General features: G+C 41.8%; 1 protein-coding gene across 2 annotated transcripts; it reads right to left on the minus strand.

Annotated features, from left to right (window-relative positions):
• Positions 1-27,858, minus strand: UBE2W (ubiquitin conjugating enzyme E2 W). 2 transcript variants are annotated; one of them, XM_061601499.1, is made up of 6 exons: positions 27,675-27,858; positions 19,026-19,117; positions 17,435-17,537; positions 5,943-6,098; positions 3,706-3,781; positions 1-1,477 (listed from the first exon to the last, which is right to left on the minus strand). In XM_061601499.1, the coding sequence occupies exons 1-6, from the start codon at positions 27,846-27,848 to the stop codon at positions 1,464-1,466; spliced, it is 615 nt and encodes a 204-aa protein (XP_061457483.1). In that variant the 5' UTR covers positions 27,849-27,858; the 3' UTR covers positions 1-1,463. The 2 variants fall into 2 exon arrangements, with proteins under 2 accessions (XP_061457483.1, XP_061457490.1); XM_061601506.1 differs by lacking the exon at positions 27,675-27,858 and adding an exon at positions 27,231-27,567.
• Between the last annotated feature and the right edge of the window lie 57 nt (positions 27,859-27,915).

Below are 27,915 nucleotides of genomic sequence, written 5' to 3' on the forward strand. Positions count from 1 at the left end.
TTTTACTCAATTCAGACATTCATTTATTGACTACTAGATTTGATTTTTTTTAGTGCAACAATAAGGCAACATTAAAAAGAGCATTGAAATAGAAAGTTTGCATATGTGTAAAGGTAGTAAGTTTATAAAAGACACATCAGTGCTTCCTAAAAAGACAGCCTAGATGCAGTATCATAAAATTACATACAGCTGAAGAAACAATTCACTATTGTTTAACAATTGTTTTTCTATACAAAAGGTAAATCTAGTTGTAGGCAGATCTTTGAAGAAAGAAACCTGGAAAAATTGCTATGGCTGTATGGGACAAGGAAAGTAAGAAAAATATACTTTTGTCTTAACTTAAATAAAAAGATCCACACTTTTTTTTTGTCAAAACAGTTAATCTCTGTCCAAAATGTATTTCTTCCTTTATAGTACAGGCTTAAAAGACAAGATAAATGTTTACAAGGTAAAGAAATAATTTACAAGAAAATATCTTCTGACAGCTTTTCAGTGAAAATATTTTGTAACATTCAAATACGACATACAACACAACAAAAAAGTGAACTCAAACAAAAATTTCCAAACATATAAATACATGAAATATTGCGTAGGCAACAGGGCTCATGCTGAAGGCTAGTATGAAATAACAGTGTGCAATCTACTTGGAAAACAGCTCTAGTGTACATATTAACAAGCCCAATCATGGACTGCAGCAAATTCAGTTTTGTCACTGCCATCTGTTCCCATTTTCAGAACGAAGTTTACCTTGATTAAACCACTCCTACTCTATTCATACCTTTGTTTCAGAAATGTAATACACACATACAAGGTATCAATTTCACCGTAGGGCTAACACAGTACGTACCTCTCTGCTGAAATAACTGGGGGGGGGGGAATCTTCCTTTTCAAAACATTGAGAGTAATAGTAAATATGCAATGATCTTATTAGTTCTTTAGTTAAGCATGTTTCAACTCACGCCGCTAGTTTTATGATCACAGTGCACAGAATCCAAAACTAAATAATTAGGAGGCTTTCAAAGTAAAGATAGGTTACTTATAATCCCAATATACTTAAAAACTTTTCATAGGCCCTATCATGCATCTAACTTTTCTATGGCAGGGGTATAGGTTTCCTGAAACAATCTTTTGCCGGCAATGGATACACCAAAACCGTCAAGAAATTCTTATTGCACAATACATGAAGACCTGGAATTTCTCCCCCAAAAATTAAAAATTGAATTCTATTTTCCAACACCTGCATTAATACTGTATGACTAAGAAAAGCACATCAGTAGCATGGATTGAACCAGCGATCAACATGCGCCCAGAATGCACACTAGTAAAAATGCACTCAAGGGAAGTAGTCTTCATTGTCTATTTGTCACTTCCAGTCAGAGGTTACAGTTCAAAGACTGAATGATCAAAGTGCTCGTTTTCTCAGTAGGACTATCTTCTGTTAGGAGTATCACAAAATGGTGGCATCAACAAGTGTCATCTTTAAAGCAAAAAAAAAATTATGTGTTATACATATATTGATGTCTAAATTCTACAAAGATCTTTAATGCAGAAATATGACCTAACAATACATATGGTAACACAGATCAACGTATTTTGACTTGTTTGGTCAATAAAGAACCCAGAAAAATTATGGCAAACCACAGATTCTGGGAAAACAGATACCATAGTATGAACCATTGTATTCTGCTCAAATAAATTAAAGCCAAAATCCAAAGAACTCAGGAAGATCTTAGACTTGCTTTTTCTCATACATAGCCTCTTCTAATAATTGCCATGAGAGTCAGATATTCAAAGGAAAAAGATCAAGAATTCCACTAGGTTGCCTCCTGCTGATTCTCTCTCTCTCCCGCCCCCCCAATCAAAGTCTAGCCACAGTGGTTCTTAGCCTTGAGGCTCCGGAAGTTACTTCTGATTTGATGCTCTGGATGCTTTTTTCTCATCGTCTTCCTAGCTTGCACAGTACAGGAGATTCTCACACACATACCCCTCCTGTATCCTAGAGATTTTCTTAGCCTTAGGTAGCAATCTGTCTTCTGTATGGACATTTGCACATCACATAGCAGTTTTTGAGGCCAAGGCAAAACATTTACTTCCTCAATACTGTTTTGATATTTCCATATTAAATATGGCTACATTTCTAGTTTATTATACTTTGTCTTCTTTGACAGAGCAGCACCCTAAATAAAACTATTCTATAGATTTTATATCCAATAGTGACTGTATCTCACTGACTATCATTATTCCACCAAGTTTCTAACAGCCTCACTAGCAACCTAAATTTAATGCTCTCATTGAGTCAATAGGTTGTATCCAACAAAGTTGTTCTACTCACACAAGTGTTCTACTTCTGCTTGTGCAACAGACCTTCCCCTTCCTCTCCTCCCTCTGTGCGTCCCCCAAATCTGTTCTGGGAGTTCCCCAAGCCGTTGGGAGTAGATTTTGGTGGGGCATGTGGAGGGAGAAAAGGGCGAGGAAGTTCTGTTGTGTGAACAAAATGGCTTTGTTGAATACAACGCAATGTAATTGGTACCTTTGTATATCATGACTACTGACTCCTCACAGACATCTGAAATGAATGGGGTCTCTGTGTATGTTTTGCAACTGAGGTTCTAGAGACATGGAACCAGTAGGTTGGATCCAAGCTAGCCATTCCAACAACAGAAGGGCTGCCACAATTTGCAGAAGAAACAGAAATCCAGCAGAAGCTCCCTGCTGATTGAAGTTAGGGGGAAGAATAATTTGCGTATGGGTTATTTCCAGGGCAACAATATAGCTGTAATAGTGAGGAAAATGTTGAAGATAAACATTTCCTGTCCCTTCCCCACAAAAGGGGGAAAATAGATCATATACTTCAAACCTTTTATTGGGCCCCTCTTCTTCTTCTTTTTCCTTAAATAATATTAAACTTCCTGTTTGCACTACAGAACAGACGGACTTCTAAAATACAGTGTCAGGAAACCTTTTAGTGTTTGTAGCATTCCTAACAGAATAGCTCACTTTGCATGTGCTGAATTTATAGAGGAGCAATAGAGAAAGTTTATTAACTTTTTTTATTTTGGGGGAGAAGGGCAAACACTGCCACATGACTAGCATGACTAGGAGTTCCCCCTCTCCACTGTAGACTATATATACAGCTTCCCATGTCGTTCCAGAGGGTATCCCAACCCCTAGATTTTCAGGAAGTGGAAGAGGAAGAGAAATTGGTAAAAATCATCTCCCTATTTCCTCTGGTAGAAGCAGAACTCCACCAATTGCAAAGCTGGATCCAACTCAATCTCTGTGGACATCAGAGACTTATTTCTACATAGAGTATATGATATAAAGAGTGGCCTTACACCAAATCTGATATTTGGTTGAACTATTCTAGTATACTATTCTGCTATATTCTCACTAGCAATGACTTTCCACCGTCTTAGGCATAGGTCTTTTTCAAATAAATTGACTACTAGATGCCTAGGACTGAACCTGGGGCTTTCTAAATAAACTGTACGTGCGCTACCAATGAGCTATAGCTCTCACACAGATATTGTGTTCAGTAAAGCAAATCTAACCCCAGTTATTTGCAGGCAGTTGAAATGCACTCACTTAGTTGTGTTTCTTATTAATAATATGAATCTCAATATTTAAGATTTATAAGGAGGCTTGTAAGGAGGCTTTGTAATTTATTTTAATGCTTCAAAATATTTCTTCAAGGTCAGTACATACCATGATACCACCATTTTGTTTTCTTTGGATTCTTGTTACATGTTCTTACATAAAATGAATTATCTGGTGGTCTTCTCTGCAATAAAGACCCAACAAATCAGTATATTTCAGATATACAGTATATTATGCATACATGCAAGAAAAACATCATTTTTGTTTTTAAAAAAGCATTAATAGCAGTGATGAGTGAACTTGGCATTTATACGCTCTCTTATTTCTTTTCCACAACCTCTTCCCAGCTTAAAATATTTTCAGCTGCTCTTCAGAACATTACTATTTGGCATCTAAGTGCTGGACTCTTTAAAATAACCCTCCTACTTAACCACTGTTGATTTAAAAAAAAAAAAAAGGTTCCAGAGGATTTTGCAGTTCCTGTGCTACTGGCACAGGTACAGCTCAGGAAAACTAAAGCTTAGACAGATCTCATGAGAGCAGAAAATGGCCTTGTGGTTAGTCCAGTTTTGAAACCTTTGAAGGTGCTATGACTATGGAAGACCAAGATGTCTATGTAGTCACAGTTTGTATCTTATGCAAGTAACGGTGAACATCAACCAATCTCTCTGCTACACCTTCTTTGACTGAAAATGAAGCTCAGCTACTATTGCTGCTAGAAACTGATGTAGAGATATCCAGTGGCAAAATGTCCACATTGCAAGCCAAATTCTCTAGAAGTAGTATGTGATTCCAAAGGTTTGCATTTTCAAACTTTAAAAACTGACGATTCTTTTTATATGTTGTGCAAAATACATTATGATCCCAGAGAAGTTAAGCTTTTCTACGGTGCAGGTGAATACAGGATGAAGAAACACCATCCTTCCAAGAAATTACTTAAGTTGAATAGCTATCTGTCACCCTCCCTACTATAATAACTTCTGAATGCTCATATTGTATTCTGGTATCTGTTTTCAATAGTTTCCATAACAAAACAGTAACTCATATTGTTTCCATTAGCACTAACCACTTGTAAGGTATCCATCTTGAAGAAACTGACTGGTTCTTTGAAGACTTAATCTGGGGCTATTTTAGATCTAAATTTCCTCCAATTGAGGTACTTATGCCATTATGGTTTTTGTATTACTCTTGAACCAGCAAATCCTTTCACTGGCTCCCTTGGGAAGGGGCCCCAGGATCCCTGTTTTCATTTTTAAAAAGTAGAGTAAGTTTCTAGCCCTCTGAGAAATAAAGTTATGAAGCAAAATGTGCCTGGCTGCTCCTGCGTGTCAGTATTTTTAAGCTAATGAGTGAAGTCAGAGCTGTAATTGTTAAGTGAGTTGTTTGGACAATTCAGACAATAAGAAGCCCTAAAGAGCTTCTGTTTTCCCCTCTCCTTTAATGCTGTTTTCCTACTTCTGTCTTATTTTCTAATAGTCTTGAATCTCCAAGCAGCCAGGATACACCTTTCCTATGGTGGGTTTGCCTAAGATCAGGTAGTCCCTAGAAGTTATTTTCTTCAAACACTACTACACAATAAGTGTGGATAGAACCCCTCCCCAAATGACACATGCAAAATGTAAAACTTTGCAAAGAGGCTTAAACCTGTCATACAAGAGCTGATGTCTAGGCACTCATTCACTTATAGTTAACTTACCATATAATGATATACATGTCTACTTCATAAGTAAGTTTCTTTGTGTTTAATGGGGCACACTCTCAGGTAAGTGGGTACAGGATAGCATCTTAGCCTTTGGATTAGGATTGGTATTGGGGAAAGCAGGGGTCATGTGCCTTTAACAGTTGTATCTCCACAATCAGGACCAGCAGGATATAGCTGACATCCCAGATAAGCACGAGGTTGTCCAGGGGGGTGGAGGTGGGGAGAAGAAGCAATCACTGTACTCTCTTTCATTTTGTATTATGACTGGTGCACTCAGCACTCTCTCAAAATTTGAATTGTCAGCACTCTCTCATAATTTCAGTTGTGTGCCTGGTCCAAAAAGGTTGGCAACCCCTCAACTACATTAATCAATTCAGTAACTCAAATTGGTATATACACTATTCAACTTATTATTTACTGCATAAGCAAAGTAACTTCCTTTGTGCTACTCAAAACCTTTACCTTCAGTAACAGTTACTCAAAAGAAGGACAGATTTTTAGTGAACATTGACCCATTTGACCTTCATTTCTAGCCTACTACTAAGCTATTCCATCACCCTCAGAAAGGTAACATCAATTACTATCAGTAAAACCTCAGCTTTAAAATCTTCTTACTATCAAAAGGCTATTTCTGAAGTCTTACCTTTTCTTTGCAGCTGGAAAGCATGCTAATAATGCTAAGACAAACTGATTGCACTGAAAGAGCTGGAGACCAGTCTTCTGTTAAAATAGATAAACAGATATGACCATTGCTATAAACATGAGGATGTATGGGAATATTTTCACCAGTAAATATGACCTAAAAAAAATTAAAAATTCAATTAGTATGTTAGCATTTTATTAACAGTATAATTTAACATCAGCTATAAAATACTCAATTTTAGACAGAAAATATACAATTTATATAACTTTCATATTTTATAATATCAGTCATTGGACCAAAATCTATGCCTTATGAAAAGACATTATTTTAGCCCAACTAAATAATCCACACTCATTATTAAATAATCCACACACATTACTTTTTCCAGTTTTGTAAAAAAAGTGCATCCATTACATCCTACCTTCTCTATAGTGTAATACATAACTGTTTAAAACCTAGTAAAGTCCATCACTTCATTACACAATTGATGAGTTTTCTTTTTTATGTCCAGTTCTAGACTACTAAAGTAGCTATTGATAAATAATAAATTAGTTCAAGCTCAAACTCAGCTGTTCCACATATTCTAGTATCACTAGTATGTGGTCTTGTAATATCCTACTTACTATAACATCCATTATTTGGTTTCAAATTCCATTTGTATCAGTGGACAAACCAACAAATATCTGCTTTTGTACAGCCACATAGGATTATGGTTGTTTTATCTCCATAGACTCAAATGCCAGCATGCACATTTAAAATAATTTAAAATGGAGCTATTATATGCTGACATTTTCATCAGAACATAGGAATTTGTCTTAAAGAGTTAGACCAGTGGTTCATATAGCTCAGTGTTTACACTGACTGGGAATTTCAGACAGGAGTCTTTCCCTACAATAGGGCCCCGCTTCTCACCGCCCTGCTTTTCGGCATTCCGCTAATACGGTGCCAGTGGGGGCGATCAGCTGGAGGGGGGGCTGGAGCTCCCTGCACTCCAGCTGATCACGCTGGAGGAGGGGAAGATCAACTGTAGCATGCTACAGCTGATCTTATCTTCCTCGGGGGCGGTCAGACTCACGCACTCCAGCTGATCACACCAGAGGAGGAGAAGATCAGCTGTAGAGTGCTACAGCCGATCTTCTCCTCTTCTGGCGCGATCAGACTCCCGCTCGAGCTGATCGCGCCCAAGGAGGGGAAGATCTGATCTTCTCCTCCTCTGGTGCAATCAGCGGGTTAGGTTCCAGACCCCCCGCGCTACAGCTGATCCGCTTTCCGGCGGTTTTTGCTTTCCGGCGGGGGTCTGGAACCTAACCTGCCGTATGAGTGGGGTCCTGCTGTACCTGGGATTGAATATGGTAGCTCTTACACGAAAAGCATGCACTCTACTAGTGAGTCACAGCTCTTCCAAATCTCAGAAGAGATTTTCCACATCTAACTCCAAACACTGTTCATTATATTCTTATTGAAATCTTTCTTCCATTTTAAGCAGTAATCTTTTGGCTTCTAATTTTTTAAATTATCATCATCATCATTGATATTTTAAACACGTCCATAGCTATCGTCCATTTTGTAACACAAAATATTCAATCCCACACAAATTCAAAAGAGAAAGTTGAAGGAAATAACATTGTTCTATTTTCCAATTATGTTGCCCACAAGATAGTTCTACTTTGTTCCACTAATACTTTTTATCTTGTCAACCGAGTGTTTCCAATTTGCTTCCAGTATTACCCCTACAGGCTCCATATAAAATTATTCCCAAGGGGCAATTTCAGGTGGTCTTTTTATTCCTTGAATTCAAGATAGATTTCACAACTCTTTTTCTTTCGCTCAAGAATGTTTATTTATTAAACTGGTCAGTTGCTTTTTAAACAATAAGGTCTCCAAGCGACTTACAACATATTTAAAAACCTAAGTAAAAATATATTATAATATATGCATGTTTACACAAAAACACATGTAATTCACTAAAAGGAGACTTTGGTCCTTACCTGAAATAAATTTCTCCTGGATGACAGTCCATCAAGTGGGTAATGGGTTCCATCTAGCGTCCATAGGCAGGAAATACAGCAGAATTGCTTGGAGTAGGTCACCTCAAACACATGACCTCCCCAGCCCTTTCATGATGAGTCAAACATTGTGGCCCTAGCTACATGCTAGCTCCAACAGTTGACAACCTACTCCCCTGAAAACGTAAGAATTAGTACTCAAAAAAAGCCATATAAATCAAACAAGTAAACTGTATTGACAAAAAAATTGCAATAGAAACAGCAACAGACCAAATGTATTGCCACAAATAAGTAGTGTTGAAGTAAGAAGTTAAAAAAAAACAAGGCAAAGTAAATGCCCTCATAGTTTAACAATCCCGGTAAATATTCATAGAGCCACATAGAGGTGGGCCTTGATGGACTATCATCCAGGAGAAATTTACTTCAGATAAGGACCAAAGTCCCCTTCTCCCTGGATGATAGTCCATCAAGTGGGATATACCAAAGCAGTTCCCACCCAGGATAAGGAGGGTAATGTGGCTCAGACCTTATCTACATGTTGCAGAACATATCAGCCAAAAGTAGCCTCAGCCAAACCAAGAGTGTCCATCTTATAATGAGACACAAACATATTGGGAGAGGACCAAGCGGTGGCTCAGCAAATCTCTAATAGTGGGGCATTAACAGAAAATGCAGCTGAGGTTGAAGCTGAGCATGTTGAGTGTGCCGTTATGTTTTTAGGAACAGGTACTTTTAGCACCTCGTATGCCAACTTGACATAGGCTTGCAGCCAACACGACAAGGTGGAAGTAGATACTCTTTTCCCAAAACAGGTAGGAGGAAAAGACACAGTGAGTTGAACCGTCTTAGATCTTTGGTCCGATGGAGGTACACCTTTAATACTCTCCTAATGTCCAGAGAATGTCAGGCCTTCTCCTGTGGTTGAGTCGGATTCAGATAAAAGGATGGCAGGATGAGCTCTTGTTGACAGTGGAAGAGCGAGTTCACCTTGGGCACAAATGAAGGGTCTATTCTCAAGACGATGCAGTCCTTGCAAAAAATATGGAGGTGTTTGGCTACAGATAACGTGTTGAGTTCCGAGACGCATCTGGCAGAAGTAATTGCCACTAAAAAGAGCACCTTAAATGACAGTAGACAGAGAGGAACAGCGCTAAGGGGTTCAAAGGGTGGCTTCCTAAGTGCAGAAAGGACTGTTTGAAGATTCCACAAAGGATAACTGTGGACTGTAGGTGGACAGAGGGCCATGGCTCCTCTGAGAAAACACCTTACTAGTGGATGGGTCCCCGTAACTCCCAAAGGACAAAGGGACAGCACAGATGATAAGGCTTGATGTCTCAGGGTGTTGCTGAGGCCGTCCTGCAGAAAATGAAGTATTTCCGAGACTGAAGCCCTAGTCAGACAGATATCTCTGCGTCTGCTCCAGGCGACAAAGCTTCCCCATGTGGAACTGTAAATTCGTTTTGTAGAGGGGCAACGCAAAGCTAAGACAGTAGATATAATGTCCTGTGACAAGCCTGCTCTCCCTAAACAGTACCACTCAATCACCAAGCTGTCAGTTTCAGCCAAGCTGGATCCGGATATTGAATCGGTCCTTGTGTTAGAAGCTCTGGGTAAGGCTGAAACTTCCAAGAAGCGCTGATTGCAAGGCAAAGAAGCTCCGAAAACCAGTCAGAGTGGCCAGGCGCTATCAGAACTATTTCCGCACGTTCCTCCCTCAGCTTCTTTAGGGTATGGGCTATCAGAGGAGTTGGAGAAAAAGCATATAGTAGTCCCGGGGGCAGGCAGCTGAAAGTGTGTCTACTGCTGCTGCCTGGCTCAATGGGTAATGAGCAAAAAACCAGGGAAGTTGACGGTTGACAGGAGACACAAAGAGGTCCACTCTCATTTCACCAAATCTGCGCTGTAGCTGAGCAAACGCCTCTGGATGAAGTCTCCACTCCTGATTGAAGCTGCTGGTGACTCAGCCAGTCCGTGGTGATATTGATGTCCTCACTGAGATGCTCTTCATACACCGAGTCCACATGAAGTTCTGCCCATGCAAAGAGTTGGGCAGCCTCTCACTGGAGGCTCTGTGACTGCATCCCCCCTTGTTTGTTTATGTGGGCTTTTGTGGAGATGTTGTTGGTTTGAAGCAGAATGCAATAAAGATGGAATCTTGGAACAAAGTGCTGACGGCTAGTCTGGCTGCTCTGAGTTCCAGTCAATTGATGCTGTGCTGTGCCTCTTCTGCTGACCACTGCCCCTGGACGAATAAGGAGTGATAATGTCACCCCATCCTGAAAGACTGGCATCTGTCATGATCACCACCCATGACGGATCCTGCACGGATCCCTGTGAAGGTTGGGCGAGGCCATCCACCATACCAGCGAGTTTCTGAGATGACTGAGGACACGTAGCCAACTGTGTTCACAGGTCATGATGTCGTGCTGATATGGAAGCAAGAACCACTGTAGCGGGCAGGAATGATGCTGTGCCCACAGAACTATCTGGATCGTGGATATAAAGAGGCAAAGAACCTTGGCTAGGAGCATGAGATCCGTTGACGTCGAGTTGATTAGCGCCCTTACAACCCAATGCAGATTCTCCACTCTCTCCTGAAAAAGCAGAATCATGGCTTCCTGGATGTCGAGAATCGCTTACAAATGTTGGAGGGATTGTGTGGGAACCAGATGACCCTTGGTGTAGTTGATCAGAAAACCGTGGGCTGTCAGAACCTGTAGAGTGAGACAAGCACCCCATTCCGCTTGAGAGAAAGTGTCTGCCTGGATTAGCAAATCATCGAGGTAGGGATAAAGATGGACGCCCTGGCAGCGAAGGTAGGCAACCAGGGCTACCATTATCTTCATGAAGACCCGGGGAGCGGATGACAGGCCGAAGGGCATTGCACAATATTGGTCGTAGGAGTACCAGAGGTAACTTCTGCATTGGGGGTGGATAGGAACATGTCAATAAGCCTCCCAGAGATCTAATGATGCCAGATAATCATTTCGATGGACAGCCTCCCTGATGGATGACAGAGACTCCAACCTGAACCTTCAGTATGGGACAAACAGGTTCAGCAATTTCAGGTCTAAAATAGCTCTCCAGGTTGTTTTGACATGACGAAGAAAGTAGACTCCCGAAAAGCATTCTTCAACAGGCACCTCCTCTATAGCTTGGATCTGGAGAAGGTGACAAACGACACCCGTTAGCGCCCGTCATTTCTGGGCACAGCTGGAGACAGGAGATGGCAGAAAATGATTTGAAAGAGTGCTTTCTAATTCTATTGTGTAGCCCTCTTGAATGGCTTGCAGCACCCATCAATCTGTGGTAATATGGTCCCAGTTTCGAGAGAAGCGATGAAGCCAAGCTCCCACCGGAAGGGCTTCCGAGTCAGAACTGTTGGGAAGAAAGTTGAGACCTGCTGCCCTTGGTTCCTGAGGATGCTGGGGCAAATCAGTTTCCAGCCTGTGGATTGAGTTTTCTGGAAAAGCGGCTTCTGGACCAGTTATGTTGACCAGACTTGTACTCACGTCCTCTTCCTGATGGTCAATTAGACCAAAAGGGCTGAAATGACTGGTAGGGAGCATATCAGTGAAAATGTCTACGCTCATCTTGGTGCAAGGTAGCCAAAAATGGCTTCCGCTTTTCTTTATGGTCGACCAGGACCTCCTGGAGGGCCTGTTCTCCAAAAAGCTTCAGGCCTATGTACGGGGTGGCAGATAAATTGACCCGTGCACCTGAATCAGTGTCCCAATGACGCAGCCATAAAGTTTGACATGCTATAATCCAAGTTGCTATGGCCCTTGAGGAGAACTGAATTGCGTCCAAAGTGGCATCTGCCACGAAGGCTGCAGCCCTGTGAAGCTTTAGAAAAGTCTTGCGGAGTCTGTTGGGGTCCCTGTTGAGATCCTGAGATGCCGGATCTAACAGCTCATTCAGCCAGACCAAGGAGGCCATCAAGAAAATAGACGCCATGCAAGAGGCCCTTGTGATGTTCCTGCTTATAGTGTAAATATGGTAAGTGCTGTTTATATAGAAGACATATGGTAAGTGGAGTGAAAGAGGAGGGGGGAGTACATGAGCAGTAGAATGCTGGATGATTGGCTGAGTGTTTGAATGGCTGGGAGTATAAATGGAAGAATGACAGTTGAATCGGGGTGGATGTTGGGAGTGTGGAGAAAGAGGGAGTTGGAGTTCTGATTAATAATAAGTCAAGTACAAAACAGGAATAGATGAAACCATACGCTTGCGAAACATTCTAAAACTAATCTTGTTATTTCTGATATTTAATAAATACTTATTTGGTTTACCAAAGGCCTGATCCTTGGCTGGGGGATATACAGACCAGAAGGGAGGGCAAGGTAATTACCAAGGCTGAACAGAAACAGTATCTAATGGTGGCAGCGGTGAAGGGAGGAATAATAACAATTCAAGTATCCAGAGCAACCCAGAGTTGTATGCATTATCTATAAAGATACAAGGGGGTTGGGAACAGCATAAGCACGCAGTCAAAAAAGTAACCAGCTAGAGAGAGACTCAGGCAAAGTCTCTGGGAGTATTGGTTATAGGACGTGACTGGTGGTGCTGCCTAGCAGGGGGATCTAGTGAGATCTGTGCTAGAGCGGAGTGAGAAACCATATAAAGGACGGTCCAGACTGGTGGTATCCCTGGTGGTGCCTAGTGAAAGGCAGTAGCCACAAGCAGGTGGGAACCTGACAGGGAGAACCAGGGAAGGACGTCACAGCCCTGACCGCAGCTGCCTTGTGAGTCTTACAGAGAGAGAAGTCTAACTGATGCTCCGACATGTCCTTGAACTGAGCTTCTGTTTCTTTAGGCAACAAGGCATGGAAAGCCAAAGCCGAAATGGGGCCATCTACACCAGGAACTTTCAGTAGGTCCAGGAAAGCAGGTTCCAGTGAGTAGAAGCGTGTGTCCAGGGTGGGAGGGTGCATGGTCTGAAGAGGAGCTTGCCATTTGGCCTGGGCTATGGCTTTAAAAGTATCAGGTACTGGAATGTCACCACAGTGGGTTTAGGAGCCTTCAGAACTGAAGCCCCTCTGGAAGGAGCCAAAGGAGGATCTGGCGATGAGGAGTTGATGTCCAGCACTGCTAGAGACTTGCACAGGAGAGATAGAAAATGATCAGACTGAAACAGCCTGTGGGAAGTGGAAGTTGATGGAGAGGAAGTGTCCTCCATTCCTGAACTCCACTCTTCATCCTCACACTCTGGGTCCATGAATGGATCCAAGGGATCTCTGGGTGACCTATTAGTCCTGCAGCCCCTGGAGGCTGAGGAAGGCTCAGGGGATGCAGTGCCGTCTTCCTCCGAAAAATGTCCAACAAACTCACTAGGCAGTGGCTGACTGGAACCCCTGGATTCCCTCACCTTTGTGACCTGCCCTGAGAGAGCAGCTCTGGCGGCTGTGGGTTGAGACGAAATGGGAGCCAGAAGCTCAGTGGACAGGACTCCAATGAGGGCCTCCCTGATATGGGAAAGGGCCTCAGGCGTGAGCTACAATGGCCTCCATTCCTGAGTGATGAGATGGCTGGATAGATGGGGAGGGCTGTGGCTGGGAACCTTCCACATCTGCAATTTCCTCCATATCATTGTCTGATGAGGAATCAGGTGATGCTATGAAGTTTGTATTTGTGGCCAGCTCATCCTCCGAAAGTGATTCTTGTGTGTGCCTCCTTAAAGGTTCATGATGTCTGTGAACATGGGAAACAGAAGTTCTTTGAAGGACCTTAGAGCCTTTAGATTTCTGGAGTGCTGGCTTGGAGCTGACCTTTGTAGCATTCCCCAAGTTCTCTGAAATTTTAATCGACACCGCTGCGTTCTCTAAGTCCCCGGGGGGGGGGGGGGACGTGACACATTGGTACCCTTCTTTTTTGCTGAAGACACCGTTTCTACAATGGCAGCCGTTCTCTTTTTGGCGGGAACTGCTGAGGCGGCAGAAGCAGACAGGGCTAGCGCTATAGCGCTGCTGACTGAGCCTTTCGCCTTTGATCCCAGTGCCAGATGTTTGGCTTTCCTAAGCACCTTATGAGGCACTGACTCGGTTATACTGCCTTGAACTGAGGTACTGGGGGAAGTACTCACCAGCAAGCTGGAGTCCGTAACAGGCAGGATTACAGACAAGGACGGAACACCTGAGGTGGATTCGAACAGTGTCTGCTTGGGTGAGAGGTGAATAGCATCCATTGCCTTCCCTCACGTACACGCACCATTCTGGGGTGCGGAGGGGGCCTTTCAGGACAAGCACCGCACACACACACACACTTTCCTGGGGTGTGGCGTGTGTGTGAAACGACCAACAAAAAACGGAACAGCTCTGATCCAGCCAGCTTGGTAAGGCACCCCTTTCCTACTCCAAACAGCCCAGGCAGGGAAAGGGCGAGAGCAGAGGACAGAAAGGTTAACGCTAAAAAATATATATATATTTTTTTTAAACAGACAAACAAATCAAAACCGATACTCACCAGGAAGTGGAATCAGAGTGAAGAAAACAGAAAACCGCTGGGACAGAGAAGGTAAGATTAAAAATGAACAGAGAGAGACAAAAAATGTAACTATCTAGGATGATGAGGCAGGAGAGGACTGGTGAGGTCACATGTGTAAGGTGACCTACTCCCAGCAATTCTGCTGTATTTCCTGCCTATGGACACTAGGCGGAGCCCATTATCCACTTGATGGACAATCATCCAGGGAGAAATACACAAAGCAACCCCGCCCTCAATAATAGCAGAATGCTTTGGCAGCACACTTAACAGTGAATACCATCATCATAGTCCATCAAAAGCCTAGGGGAAAGGTAAGTTTTTACCTGGTGCCAAAAAGATGACAGCAAAGGAACCAGACAGACCTCACTGGGAAAAACATTCTACAAAAGGGAAGGTCCTCTCCCTTGTTATCCATCCTCTGAGCCGCTCTCAAAGGGAGGACCCAGGGAAGGTCCTCAGATAAAGATCTAAAGGCCAGGTAGCTTTGTATCAGGAGAGGCATTGGAGTCCTGAGCTGTAAATTAATGTCATGTAAACATATGACCGATGTTTGTGCTTTTAATTAGTCATGCCAATTAAAGGCATTTTAGTATCTTGTTGTATTTTATTACCTAATCCATTCTGCCATGGCTTGCACCTATGCTGTATGATAACAATATGCACTTGAGAATACCAATCCCCCATTTTGCTCAGCATTACATCTCCAAATGATATCACTATTGTTCCACTACATGCTGTCTAGAAAAAAATGAGAGCCAGTATGAGATTAGGACTGGGGAGACCTGGATCTAAATCCCCACTCAGCCATGAAGCTTACAGTGACCTTGGGCCACTGTGTCACTATATCTCATCCTACCTCATAGGATTCTTATAAGGATAAAATGAGGCAAGTGGCCAAGCAAGCTGGGCAGATTCACAGAAACCAATTGTGGGATAAGAATTAAGATTTAGCACCCCTCCATTTTGTGGCAAAGACTAATAATGCTGGCAACTCAAATTTATTTATCTGACAGAATTTGTATACCACTTAATTGTAAATAAAACCTTGAAGAGGTTTACAAAATTAAGAAAATTAAATAAGACTATAGCTTTAGATTAGAACTGTGTTTTTATACCACTTGCAGTCTTGTTATTGCAAGGGGTATTCAGATTCACACCTCCATTCTTTCTTCGTGACTCATCACTTGCCTCTTTATGTCTCAATACTATTAAAGACTAAATAAGACTTTCAAGCCAATTTTATCTAATAGATGGAGCACAAATTATGTACAACTATAGGAAACAAAAGCAGGGAACCTATAATATGCTGTAAACAGATCTTGCTATTCAAAGTTTTACTGCCTCAGTCTCAATACACCTGTCTACTAGGCTAAATTCAAGGTTCTGGTTTTGGTGTACTAAGCTTGGGACCAGGATACCTGAAAGATCATCTTACCCTTACCCAGTCAATCATTACGCTCTACAGGTGAGGGCCTTCTGCAGATACCACCTTATCAGGAGGTCCGTTCTGCACAACATAAGAAGGGGATCTTTTGTGTTGTGGCACTTAGCCTTTGGAATTCCCTCCCCTTAAATATTAGACAGACGCCATCTCTGTTATCTTTTCGGTGCCTATTGAAGACCTTTCAACAAGCCTTTTAAGTAGAGATCTTATCCCAAGTCTGTGTTGGAATTGCTTTTTAAGATGTTTCTAAAGCTTTTTTTAAAAGATGTTTTGTTTTAATATAGTTTAATATCTGTTGTTATGATGTTTTAAAGTGTTTTAGTGTTTTTGTTTGCTGCCCTGGGCTCCTACTGGGAGGAAGAGTGGGATATAAATGTAATAATACTAATACTAATAATAATAATAATGTAAGCCTAAAAACATCACGCTGCAGTTTGCTTGGCCACAGACAGGCGGCATTACAAACTACAGCATGATGACCTGGGCTCCCACAGTGGAAAGCAAGCAAGCAGGTGGAGAGTCAGAGAGCGAGTGGGCAGCAGTGAGCTGGGCGAGCCATGGAGTGACAGGCTGGGTCACCTCACCCAGCCTGTCACTCCAAGGCTCGCCCAACTCACTGCCATGAGGCCTCGCTTTCTGTCAGGTTGTGGAGCGGAGGGGGAGAGCAGGCGAGAATGCGATACCTGGTTGAGAGTGGGAGACTAAGCGAATGGTTGGAGAATAGGAGAGCGAATGAGTGGTGGTGGGCAGCAGCCTAGACAAGCCACAGAGCGACAGGGCAGGACAATTCCTCATCAAGTGTCTTGCTTTTTTGCTGCTGCTGCTGCTGCTGCTGCCTCCACCACCTACCTCACCAAGGGAGAAGGCCTGGAGAGAAGGTGCCTTAATAACCGGGAGGAGGAAAGTTCCTTTGGCCATCTGGGGGACAGCTGCCTTGGCAACCTGGCAGAGCGGGAACATTGTCTTGATGGCCTGGGGTTGATGTGCAACCTAGTATGTTTATATAAATACAGGTAAGTCATAGAATATGTGCAGTGCTTTTAGGTTTTGGTGCAAAGCAGCTAACCCCATTACTTATAAACTTTAGTCCAGTTTGCACCCATTTGGTGAGCCATTTTCAAGCCACAGAAATACAACCAAAACTCCTTTGAGCTATAAGAATGAGGCATGTACCTACTTAAAATGTTACGAGACACGGCCCACAGTCTGTTGCTGGAGCCAGGAATGCCATTCAAAGTCTCAGTATTATTGCCCTTGGTGGATATTTAGGTGCCAGATTTATGGTTAAACTATTCTAACACAACAAAAACTCAATGTGTGATATCCAATTGTGGCATTCCACTTGCGCAAACAGGACTTCCCCTTCCTCTCATCCCTGCTGCTCCAGAGGGCTGGGGGGACCATCCAGAACATAGGTGGGGAAGACAGTAAGGGTAAGTCCTGTTGTGTCTGCTGGCACAACATTGGATCTTGCCCAATGAGTTGTAATCAACGTATAATCAACTTTTTCCACACACATGGTTTAAAACTGAAGCTAAATATATGATAGTATAAGTTACCTGAGGAGAGTCAAATGGATACCGACTACTGAATTTAAATAGCAGCTGAAATTTCTCCCCTTCATATAATGTTCCAGAAGCACCTTCCATGTCTACAATCCACCTTTGGAAATAAAAGGAATTACAATGTGATTGTATCTTGCTTTAAAGATTCAAACAAGAGAATAAAGTGAGAACATATCTAGTGGAGGTTTTGAGTTACAGTTTGCAAGCAGTGTTTCCCACACGGAAAGAAAGCTTCTTTTAATCTCTGAGTTTCAAAAAAGCAACTTTCAATGTTGATGAAAATCTGATGCTCACAGAAAAAAACATAAGTTCCACTACATGAGCTCATTCTTGGCCATGTCTAAAGGGAGTCTCTGAATTACACATTCAGTCTACTACCTCCTGCCAGCAGAACTGTGCCTAATATCTTAGAGACCTGCAAATCAGATTCAGACTATTCTAATTTCCAATAGCAGCCAATGCTAGATTTTGGAGGGGGGGGCAACTGGACAGGAAAATTGCAATTCCAGAAAAAGCTGTTTTTGTTCAAAAGGTGAATGTAGATTTTTAGTTACCATATTGCTGTACATTGACAAAAATGAATACTTTCATAATTAAGCAACAGCAATAAAGATTCAGCTTTCTTGAAAGAAAGGTGAAGTTAAGAGGCAATATTTTGTGATGCCATCCCAAAAACCTGAACTTGTTAGTTGAAGAAAAGGCTGAAGAGTTTTCCTTATTCACAAAACTACTGAAGCAACACTCCATCTTGTCTAAAAAAAAGGGATGCCTTCTTTAATCTTCTCTCCAAGTCAGCAATATTTGTATCTAAATCACTTAAAGTTGACAGCATTACCCATTCACCCGTGCACTGCTGCAAGTGATTACTGATCAGTGGTATAAACTATTATACTCTTGACTATTGCATATAGTGATGCAATAACGAGAACTGTGTCCACATCTTCTTTCAGATAAGGCAACAAACAAAAACATAAACATAGCATTTCTATAATACAGTGTAATTGTTGTGCAGATTTTACACTCTCACTTTATAATTATTTCAATACCTCACATGAAAAGATAGAAAAATAAACCTTTAAAATTAGTCAGCATTTTCACTACAATTTTGTGTCTCAATTTAGACCCAACAGCCCCATAAGCTAGATAAAAAGCAGAATATCCTTACTTTATTAGTAAGCAAAAAAATGCCCTCTCTCCAAACCCCTCCCTCGCACCCTCAAAATCAGGTCCAGAGGATTGGGGAACCTACCAGAACAGATTTTGGGGTGCATGGGGAGAGGAAACAGAAGTCCCATTGCACAAGCGGAATCCTGCTGGCACAGCATGCGATACAACCCTATAAACACACTATACCATACTTGCAAATATATTTAATATAAATGCATAGGTCAGAAATAACAAATTCCACATTAACTATACATCCGTATTCTATACCATACTTGTAAATATGATTAATGGACATATGCAGAGGTCAGACATTATACATTTCACATTTTGTAAACAGTATATTGCTAGGAAAACACAACACCATGCCCATTTTCAATTTCAGCTACAACAAAAACTAAGAAAACATAGACACACTGACTGTGTAATTGAATTTTGTACACTCTTTTCATTCAAGGTCATTCCTGGTGGTGGGTCATTCTGTAAAGCCAACAACTCTTTCTGTAGCCTCTTCTAAAAAACAAAAAGAAACAAGTGTTTTCCAAATATTTCATAAATTATATATCCTTATGGTTGTTACTGTTTAGTATTGTACATATCACTCCCGAGCTATTGCCAGACATGCTTCTCAAGAAGTATATAAAAATACTAATTTCATTAAAAACAAAAAAGAGCCAGAATGACACAGTGCGTTATTTCTAAGCTACTGCTCTTTAATTTTGTGTCTTCTGTGCAATTCCAGGAAATATCTCCTGGCACACCTTTAAGAAGTGTGACAACTTCCTTTCCTTTGGTACTATGAATTCCAGATAATGGAGTATAGCAGTAATATTCAAAGTGATGAGCAGCTTTTCAAAACAGAAAGCACCCTATAAATCATTTGAAAACCTAGTAGTCAGGATCCAGACAAATGGAGCACCAGCTCCACAAGCATTGGGACTTGCATTTTCCAAATATGAGCCACCCATACAACATGGGAAACCACATTAGAAATGGAGGGACTTTCTGTGGTATGGCACAGAAAGACACTGTTCAAACAATGTCTTACTGAGAAACTCAAAGTCCCTGGGCGTGCCTTAATTATCGTTTTGGATTCTAGCCTACATCTGGTGATTTTCCTCTTTGAACTCCAATTTCTATGTCTCAAGTGAACAATCTTTAAAATTTCTTTGTGACAGTGAGGGCTAAAGATTTTATTTTAAAATTTCTCACAGGATTTTACTTAGAGATCATACAAAGCAGTCTCTCATTTTATCTATCCCTAGTATGATTTGTATTCGTATACTATTGCTTCAAAAAGATTAGTATCCAGGCTTGATTACTATTTTTAGGTAGCATCCTAAGTGCACGTACTTTATAGTAAACCCCACTGAATACAGACTTATTCCCAAGTAAATATGCAGAGGATCAGGCTATTAATGTGGTGATGTCATCAGGAAATATTATACTCACAATTTCATAAGCTCAATATGCTACATGTTCATACGTCAGTGCTATGAAGTGGTATTTACTACTTACAATGCCAAAGTAAACAGTTGAAGACTGAGTAAAAGTGGTCTGTCACTGTGTCAAATGGTCTCTTTTTCCTTATACACAACAGTTGCAGGGGAGGTGGAATTATCAGGGTATTTTTCAGTGATCCTTCTATGCCTGAGTTTAGTAGATACTATAGCATACACAATAGTGTGTGGTGTGTGTGTGTCACATAATCAGTTCAAGCATGACCATAGACAATGATACAAATACAGCGAAGAAATCAGGAAGAGAAGAATGGGAACCCAAAGTTTGTGTGCATGTTAATAAAGCACTTTCATAAATACTGGTCTGTCAGCTTCACTTAAAAGTGCAGGAAGCCTAAAACAGCAGGAAAAGGGAAATATTATTCATAGATCTTTCTCCTAAGAGGAGACTATGGGGGGAAACAATGAAATCTGAACCACACAATGAAGAGTTATGCATAGTGAAGTAAAAAAAAGGTTTCACTGTGTTGTTATTTCAATTATTGCTTAATTTTATTTGTTAAATAACAAAAATATTAACGTTGTACTCCACCCTGGGACCATCCAGTAAAGAGCGGGTAAGAAATGTACTTAACAAATAGCTTGTAAATTACAGTGCAATTCCTAACCAGGGCTAGGATTGCAGCCTAAATATTGGATAAGATTGTGCTGCTAGCCACTAACTTAAAACTGAACAACACATAGTCATTCTGTCCATTTGAGCTACAAGTCTAATTATGGAAAGACATTGTGAATTTTATGGCAATAAAGCAAACTTTGGCCGGTTTCTACATATTGTAAAACAAATTCCCCAAAAATAACAGCGATGTATTAAATGAAATATTTTCATATAATTTACAATGACAATTGGTATTTATTTCTAGAGTATAATAGCAGAAGTACCTGCAAACACTAGCTAAACACAAGCTGCAGAGGTAGGTTTTTGTCCTTTACTTATATGTATTTTTCAAAAATTCCCAGGCTTTAGCTGTTTCTGAATATATTATCTTAGTAAAATTTTAAGTGATTTGATACAGGATCACAGACCTACTCACAAGCTACAGACGTAACAAATGACTAATTTGTATACTTTTAAAAATGCATTTTTGCCCCAAGTTACCAGGTTATTAGCAAAACGTGAATCTTTAAAGGAAATTACTAGAGATCTCTGTAAAAGACTAATACATTCTAAAACTATTCTACCATAATGAACTGCACAAAATTATGGCAGCCTCAAAATGTAGAGGCAGACTATGAAAACGGGGAAACTGAAAGGTACAATTTAAGGTTATTTTGTTGCATATTATCTCTCAGCCCAGTGGTTCCCAAACCTTTCCCCCCATGGACCACTTGAAAATTGCTGAGGGTCTTGGCAGGCCACTTAATGATTTTTCTGCCTGTTGTAGCAATTGTAATGTGCTGTGATAGGAGCTGGATGATTTTTCATTGTATTTTTACTGCTCCTTTTACACAGGGCCCTTCACACAGGCCCTGTGACTTCATAGAGGGAATAGATGTTACCATTGGAATACAATCATAGCTTTATCAAATATTTCATATTAGGCATTTAGCATATACTTAGATCACATACAGGAACATGTAGCAGTGAATAATGTGAGGACTTTGGTTTCATCTATAAAAGCACACTTTGAAGTGACTGCATAGTTTAGGACTATTTAAAGGCTTTTTTTAGTTTTTCATTTTCAAATGTTCACTTAAGGGCAACCCCTTATCTATTATTCCGCCGACAGCTAAAGACTTTTTTCTTCCGGCAGGCCTTTGGAACTGAAGGTTTTAAGGGTAGTGACTGAAGAGAATGCTGTATGTTATTGTTTTACTTGTATGCTCCTAAACTGGGTTGCAGTATTTTAAGAGTAATTGGTTTTAACATCTTAATAGTTTAATCCTGTTTTAATGCTGATTTTATATGTTTATATGTTTTATATTTTTATAGGTTCTTAATGATATGTACTTATTTTTATCTGGAAGCCGCCTTGAGTTCCAGTTTGGAAAAAGGGCGGGGTATAAATAAAGATAATAATAATAATAATAATATTTCACTGCAAACACTCATCTACCTCTTCAAAATGACAGCTCAAAACTGTCCCTTCCCTGAAATATTTCTTTTCTGGGCAAGTTGCTCAGAGCGTGGAGAAGCAAATTATCTAGACCAGGACTAGACAATATGAATGATTGCCTCCAGATATTCTTGTGCTACAGCTCCCATCATCCCTGGCCACTGACTAAGCTAGCAGCAACTAATGGGAGTTGTACTCCAACACCATCTGGGGAGCTCCATGTTGGCGATTATAATAGCCATCACTTGATGAGCTTGATACTGTTGTCACAGTTCATCAAGATTTAATCTCACTGACCTGGTACCCTCTACAACAATCCACTAAATATAAATTTTTGCATGCAGTGTTGGCTTCTCAAGACAATACAGTGTTTTTGCCACCTCACTACCTGGCAGTCTCCTTTCCCAAGCTGATGAAAGTGATCTTGGTGATGGGGCTGAGAACTCCATGACTTATAGTCATGCAAGTGCCACCTTGATGAGAGCAACTCAGGATTTCACATCCTCTATTGCAACTGTAGGCTTGTCTCAAATTGTATTTGGCCTGACACATACATTAGACACATTACCTGAGCATGCACTTGATTTGGTGGATTCTAATGGAGCTGTCTTAGACGACAGAATGGAAGTTTCACCTGGTGCAAAACGTGGCAGCAATACTTTTGACTGGCATTTGCACATCAGAGCATACAATGCCAATTTTATGTCAACTGCTGTGCCTTCCTATTTGCTTCTGGGTTGAATTGCTGGTTCTAGCCAAGCCTTAAATGACTTAGGACCAGGTTACCTTAGATTAGGAACAACATGTTCCCATATAAGTCTGTCCAAGAATTAATCACAATATCAAAGGTCTTGCTCTTTGTACTTTTTGGGAGATCTGGTGAGAATGTGAGAAAAAGGGCCTCCTCCATGGTGCTGCAGCAGCAATCTAGAATACCCTCCAAATTGAAATACATCAGGCTCCCTTGTATGCCTTTTGCAAGAAGCTCAACACACTTTGGGGCTTTCAATCTGCAATATCCAAGTGCTAGTATTCTGCATATCAGAAAGAGATCAGAAACCTTTACTGATTTGAAACAAAATACAGTTCCCCATGATGTCCAAGCTCAGAGAACAGTGGTTTGTTTAAAATATGGTTTCAGAACAAGTCAGAAGCTGACAGTGTGGTGTGTTCCTGCTTGTTCTCATTAATCAATCTTTAAACGAACCACAATTCATGGAGTGCGGACACTACAGGACACTGGTTTGTTTACAACTGGAAGCAAAATCTTCTAATATCCTTCTTGTGGACATGAAAAAGGAGGGCAAGGAAAGGGGAAATGCACTTGGTCCCATCCTAGAAACTATGGCTGCCCATAATATCTGAACCAGTCCAAAAGCTAATGTGGTTTCACAGGTCCAAGCAAGGGGATGGACTGCCTTCAAATCAATTCTGACTTATGGAGACTCTATGCATAGGGTTTTTGTGGTAAGCGGTATTCAGAGGTTGTTTACCATTGCCTTCCTCTGAGGCTGAAATGCAGTGACTGGCCCAAGATCACCCAGTGAGCTTCATGGCTGTATGGGGATTTGAACCCTGGTCTCCCAGGTCATAGTCCAACACCTTAACCACTACACCACCAGCAAATATAACATTATTTTTTTAAAAAAAGAATTGATAAAATCTTCTGACATATGTTCCAGTCCTAAGCTGCATCACCCTACAAAGTGTTTAGGGGTGAGCATAACCACATTGTACTAGTATATCACACAACATAGTATAAGATGAGATTTCAGAATACTAAGGTGCATCACACATACTTTTAAGCCATTCTCCTCCAGTTGCATTTCATATCAGGGTGTAAAAGAAGAGATATACATCAGATGTTTTTTTAATGATACAGCTTAGATTAAGAGAATTATTTCCCCCAGACTATCCAGCAAACTTCATGGCTGAATGGGGGTTTGTACCAATATGCCAGCACTCACTCATCTGCTGCACCAGGATTAACCTACTTCTTCCTTAGAAGCTACCTTCAGCTGCTGGCAGTGGTAAAATTGCTGGCAGTGGTTTGAGTATATGCTTCATCATCTATCATTTAAACTGCTAGTTTTTAAATCTTCAAACTTAAAAAAATTGCTTAGTATGATTCATGCATGCAACACAAAATATAAACAGCAGTTCTCTTCTAAGCAATTAAACTTGTACAGCATCAAAGAAAATGTAGAATTTTTAAAGCTTGAACATTTTACTAATGTTCTTTTGTTCTCTCGCCAGGCTGGCACTGCCGTGGGTCCACCGAGGACAGCCAGCCCAGCAGATGGAGGCCCAGCGGAAGCCGGTGGAAGGCCCGAAAATGGGGCATTCTGGAGGTGTGGCGGGGAGCAGCCACCAGGGGGGGCTTACATGAGATCCTTCTTGCATTCAGACCCCCTGAGTCCTGATTCCCCTTTGAATTTTTAAATCCCATTCAGGTCTACAGGGAGCGCTTACTCCCCAGGAGGTCTGTTGGCCAGAGCCAATGCTTTCTGGCCAGCTTGTGCGCGTGGCTCCTGACAGAGCCAGCATTCATCCAGGCCGATGGCTCCTGAAAGGGGGGAGGATCCCGCGGAGTTTTCCACCAGCTCCTTCTCAGCCACCGCCCCCTCTCCGTCGGCTGTCCGGCAGTTGGATTGCTCCCTAATGGTCTGTGCTAGATGCTATAGAAATAACAGTACTGTTAAGCCCTACTCTGGAATACACCCTGGGAAACTGGTAAGTGACACCAAAAATTTTATGCAGGAGACCATCTAGGGAGGCGATTGGACCTTTGGATGATAAGGGAGTCAAAGGTGTACTAAAGAACGATAAGGAGATTGCAGAGAAGCTAAATGAATTCTTTGCATCTGTCTTCACAGTGGAAGATATAGGGCAGATCCCTGAACCTGAACTAACATTTGCAGGAAGGAATTCTGAGGAACTGAGACAAATAGTGGTAACGAGAGAGGAAGTTCTAGGCTTAACGGACAATATAAAAACTGACAGATCACCAGGCCCGGATGGCATCCACCCGAGAGTTCTCAAAGAACTCAAATACGAAATTGCTGATCTGCTAACTAAAATATGTAACTTGTCCCTCGGGTCCTCCTCCGTGCCTGAGGACTGGAAAATGGCAAATGTAACACCAATCTTCAAAAAGGGATCCAGAGGGGATCCCGGAAATTACAGGCCAGTTAGCTTAACTTCTGTCCCTGGAAAACTGGTAGAAAGTATGATTAAAGCTAGATTAACTAAGCACATAGAAGAACAAGCCTTGCTGAAGCAGAGCCAGCATGGCTTCTGCAAGGGAAAGTCCTGTCTCAGTAACCTATTAGAATTCTTTGAGAGTGTCAACAAGCATATAGATAGAGGTGATCCAGTGGACATAGTGTACTTAGACTTTCAAAAAGCGTTTGACAAGGTACCTCACCAAAGACTTCTGAGGAAGCTTAGCAGTCATGGAATAAGAGGAGAGGTCCTCTTGTGGATAAGGAATTGGTTAAGAAGCAGAAAGCAGAGAGTAGGAATAAACGGACAGTTCTCCCAATGGAGGGCTGTAGAAAGTGGAGTCCCTCAAGGATCGGTATTGGGACCTGTACTTTTCAACTTGTTCATTAATGACCTAGAATTAGGAGTGAGCAGTGAAGTGGCCAAGTTTGCAACTTTCTGCAACTTCTTTCTAACAACACTAAATTGTTCAGGGTTGTTCCATGAGACACTTTTATAGCTTATGCATTTAAATGAAATATTCTCCCACTGCTCCAATGTAATTTTACAAGTGAGGTTCTTAAAAAGTCAGCAAACTGAAACTCTAGTTTGATTTTATTTAAACTGATAAACAAGGTTTACGTTTCTGTCTATCAATCTGTTCTGAATTGTCAGATTTATACATTTTACTTAGTTTTGCTCCACATAATTTTAAAAAATTAATTTAAAAATGCTTTAAGGTTACTTCTAATTGAAACCAGGTTTTGGTAATTAAGCAACATATAAATTTTGTCTTCAAAAAGCTAGAATATCACATACACAGCTCCTGCTGGGAGGAAGGGCAGGATATAAATCAAATAATAAATAAAATAATACATGGTCAATTTTAGTTTTCATCGAAAATCAACAAAAAGCCCGGTGATATATTTAAACAAATGACTACTGTGGCTTGAGCTTTGACAGTCAACGCTATTTTATAAGATGTTATGATGTTATGTTATGTTAATGTTTATTTATACCCCGCCTTTCAGCCAAATGGCCCTCAAGGCAGCTTACAAAGTTGTAGTTTCATCTTTATGGTTTATATCCTACATGAGCCTCTCTCAGAGTACAGTCACGAAAATTAAAGGACATGATTAATTTCGACCCATTAATTTCAATGTGTCTGCTCCAAATAACTTTGTAACCATAGGGCTGTACCCACGCAACACCAGATAATAATGATATAACTAAAGGATATGAATTTGTTTATTTACCTAATATCATTCCTAAACTGTCTCACATACATCATTACCTCAGTAATCCCATAAGGTAGGACAGTTATTGCGGAAGGGGGAATTATGGGACCTTTTGGTGAAGGGCAGATTTGAGCTACAGACTTAATAGCTCAAAACTCATTCTCATGTGGAGGGCAAGGCATAATAGGTGGAAGGGGCCCCCAAGCATCAGTCAGAGAAACCCAGGATTGAAGTGGCAACTGCCCCGGCCATCACCACTCCTCCTAAAACGAAACATACGACTAACTGAAAGAATAGGAGAAGGACGTCGAAATGACTTTCCATGCTTCCTGCCTTTAAGTGCCCCTCCTCCTTTAACCTTCTCTTGCACTCACATCCCTCAAGAACCCTCCTTCTCATTAGCCTTATCTGGAAGATTGTTAAGAAGGAAGAAAAGTTCCAAAGAAAGCGAATTACTCAAAGAATAGAGCCACTCAGGTGTGACTAGACCTGTCACAACAAGCAGGCCCATTCAGCTTGGCGTCTCTTCCCACAGCCACCGCCAAGCAGCGCAGGCCAAGCAACCCCAGCCGAAACTCGTGCCTCAGAAAGAGCCAGGGTCACGCACCTGCTGTTCCTGGTACGAGCCCAACCTGGAGCGGCCCTTCTTCTCGTCCTCCTCCCCCCTCACTGGCTCCTGGCGAGCCCTTTGCCTCATCTCCCTCTTTGCCTCCTCAGCCACTCGAGGAAAAAAGGGAGGGTTTCCCCTTGGCCTCTCCCAGCTCCCTTCGGTTTAAGTTCCCCACAGCGTCCCTCTCCACCGCTCGTCCGGGAAACACAGCAGCAGCAGCGGCAGCTGCTACTCCCTCTCCTCCTCCTCCTGTAAGCTGCATCCACAGAAACCAGCGCAGGAAGACACGGAGAGCCAACCGTCACCCAACCCCCCTCCTCTTCGGCTTCTGCTGCCCGGACAGCAGCGTCGCTCTTTCTCCTCATCTCCTCCCCTCACCCCGAACAGATGCACCTGCGAGCAAAAGGACGCGCCACCCCAGCCCTGCCACAAGCTGCTCACCTGCATAGACGCCATGATTGATCCGCTCCGACCCACCCCTCCTCCCCTTCTGCGCCGCCGGCAGGGGCCGGGTAGAGACGCAGCGCGGCGGCAACGCCGGCACCCTTTCCTCTCCTCCCCCAACACCCCGTCCAGGTCACGTGGGCGCTCCGGCCATCCCGAGAGAGAGCGCATGCGTCCAAAGCAGCTGCTGCGTTGGGGTCCTGGTAGGTAGGGAATGGTTCCAAGAGGACTTTAAAAA

This window comes from Rhineura floridana, chromosome 1, assembly GCF_030035675.1.
Source record: "Rhineura floridana isolate rRhiFlo1 chromosome 1, rRhiFlo1.hap2, whole genome shotgun sequence".
Taxonomy (NCBI): Eukaryota; Metazoa; Chordata; class Lepidosauria; order Squamata; family Rhineuridae; genus Rhineura; species Rhineura floridana.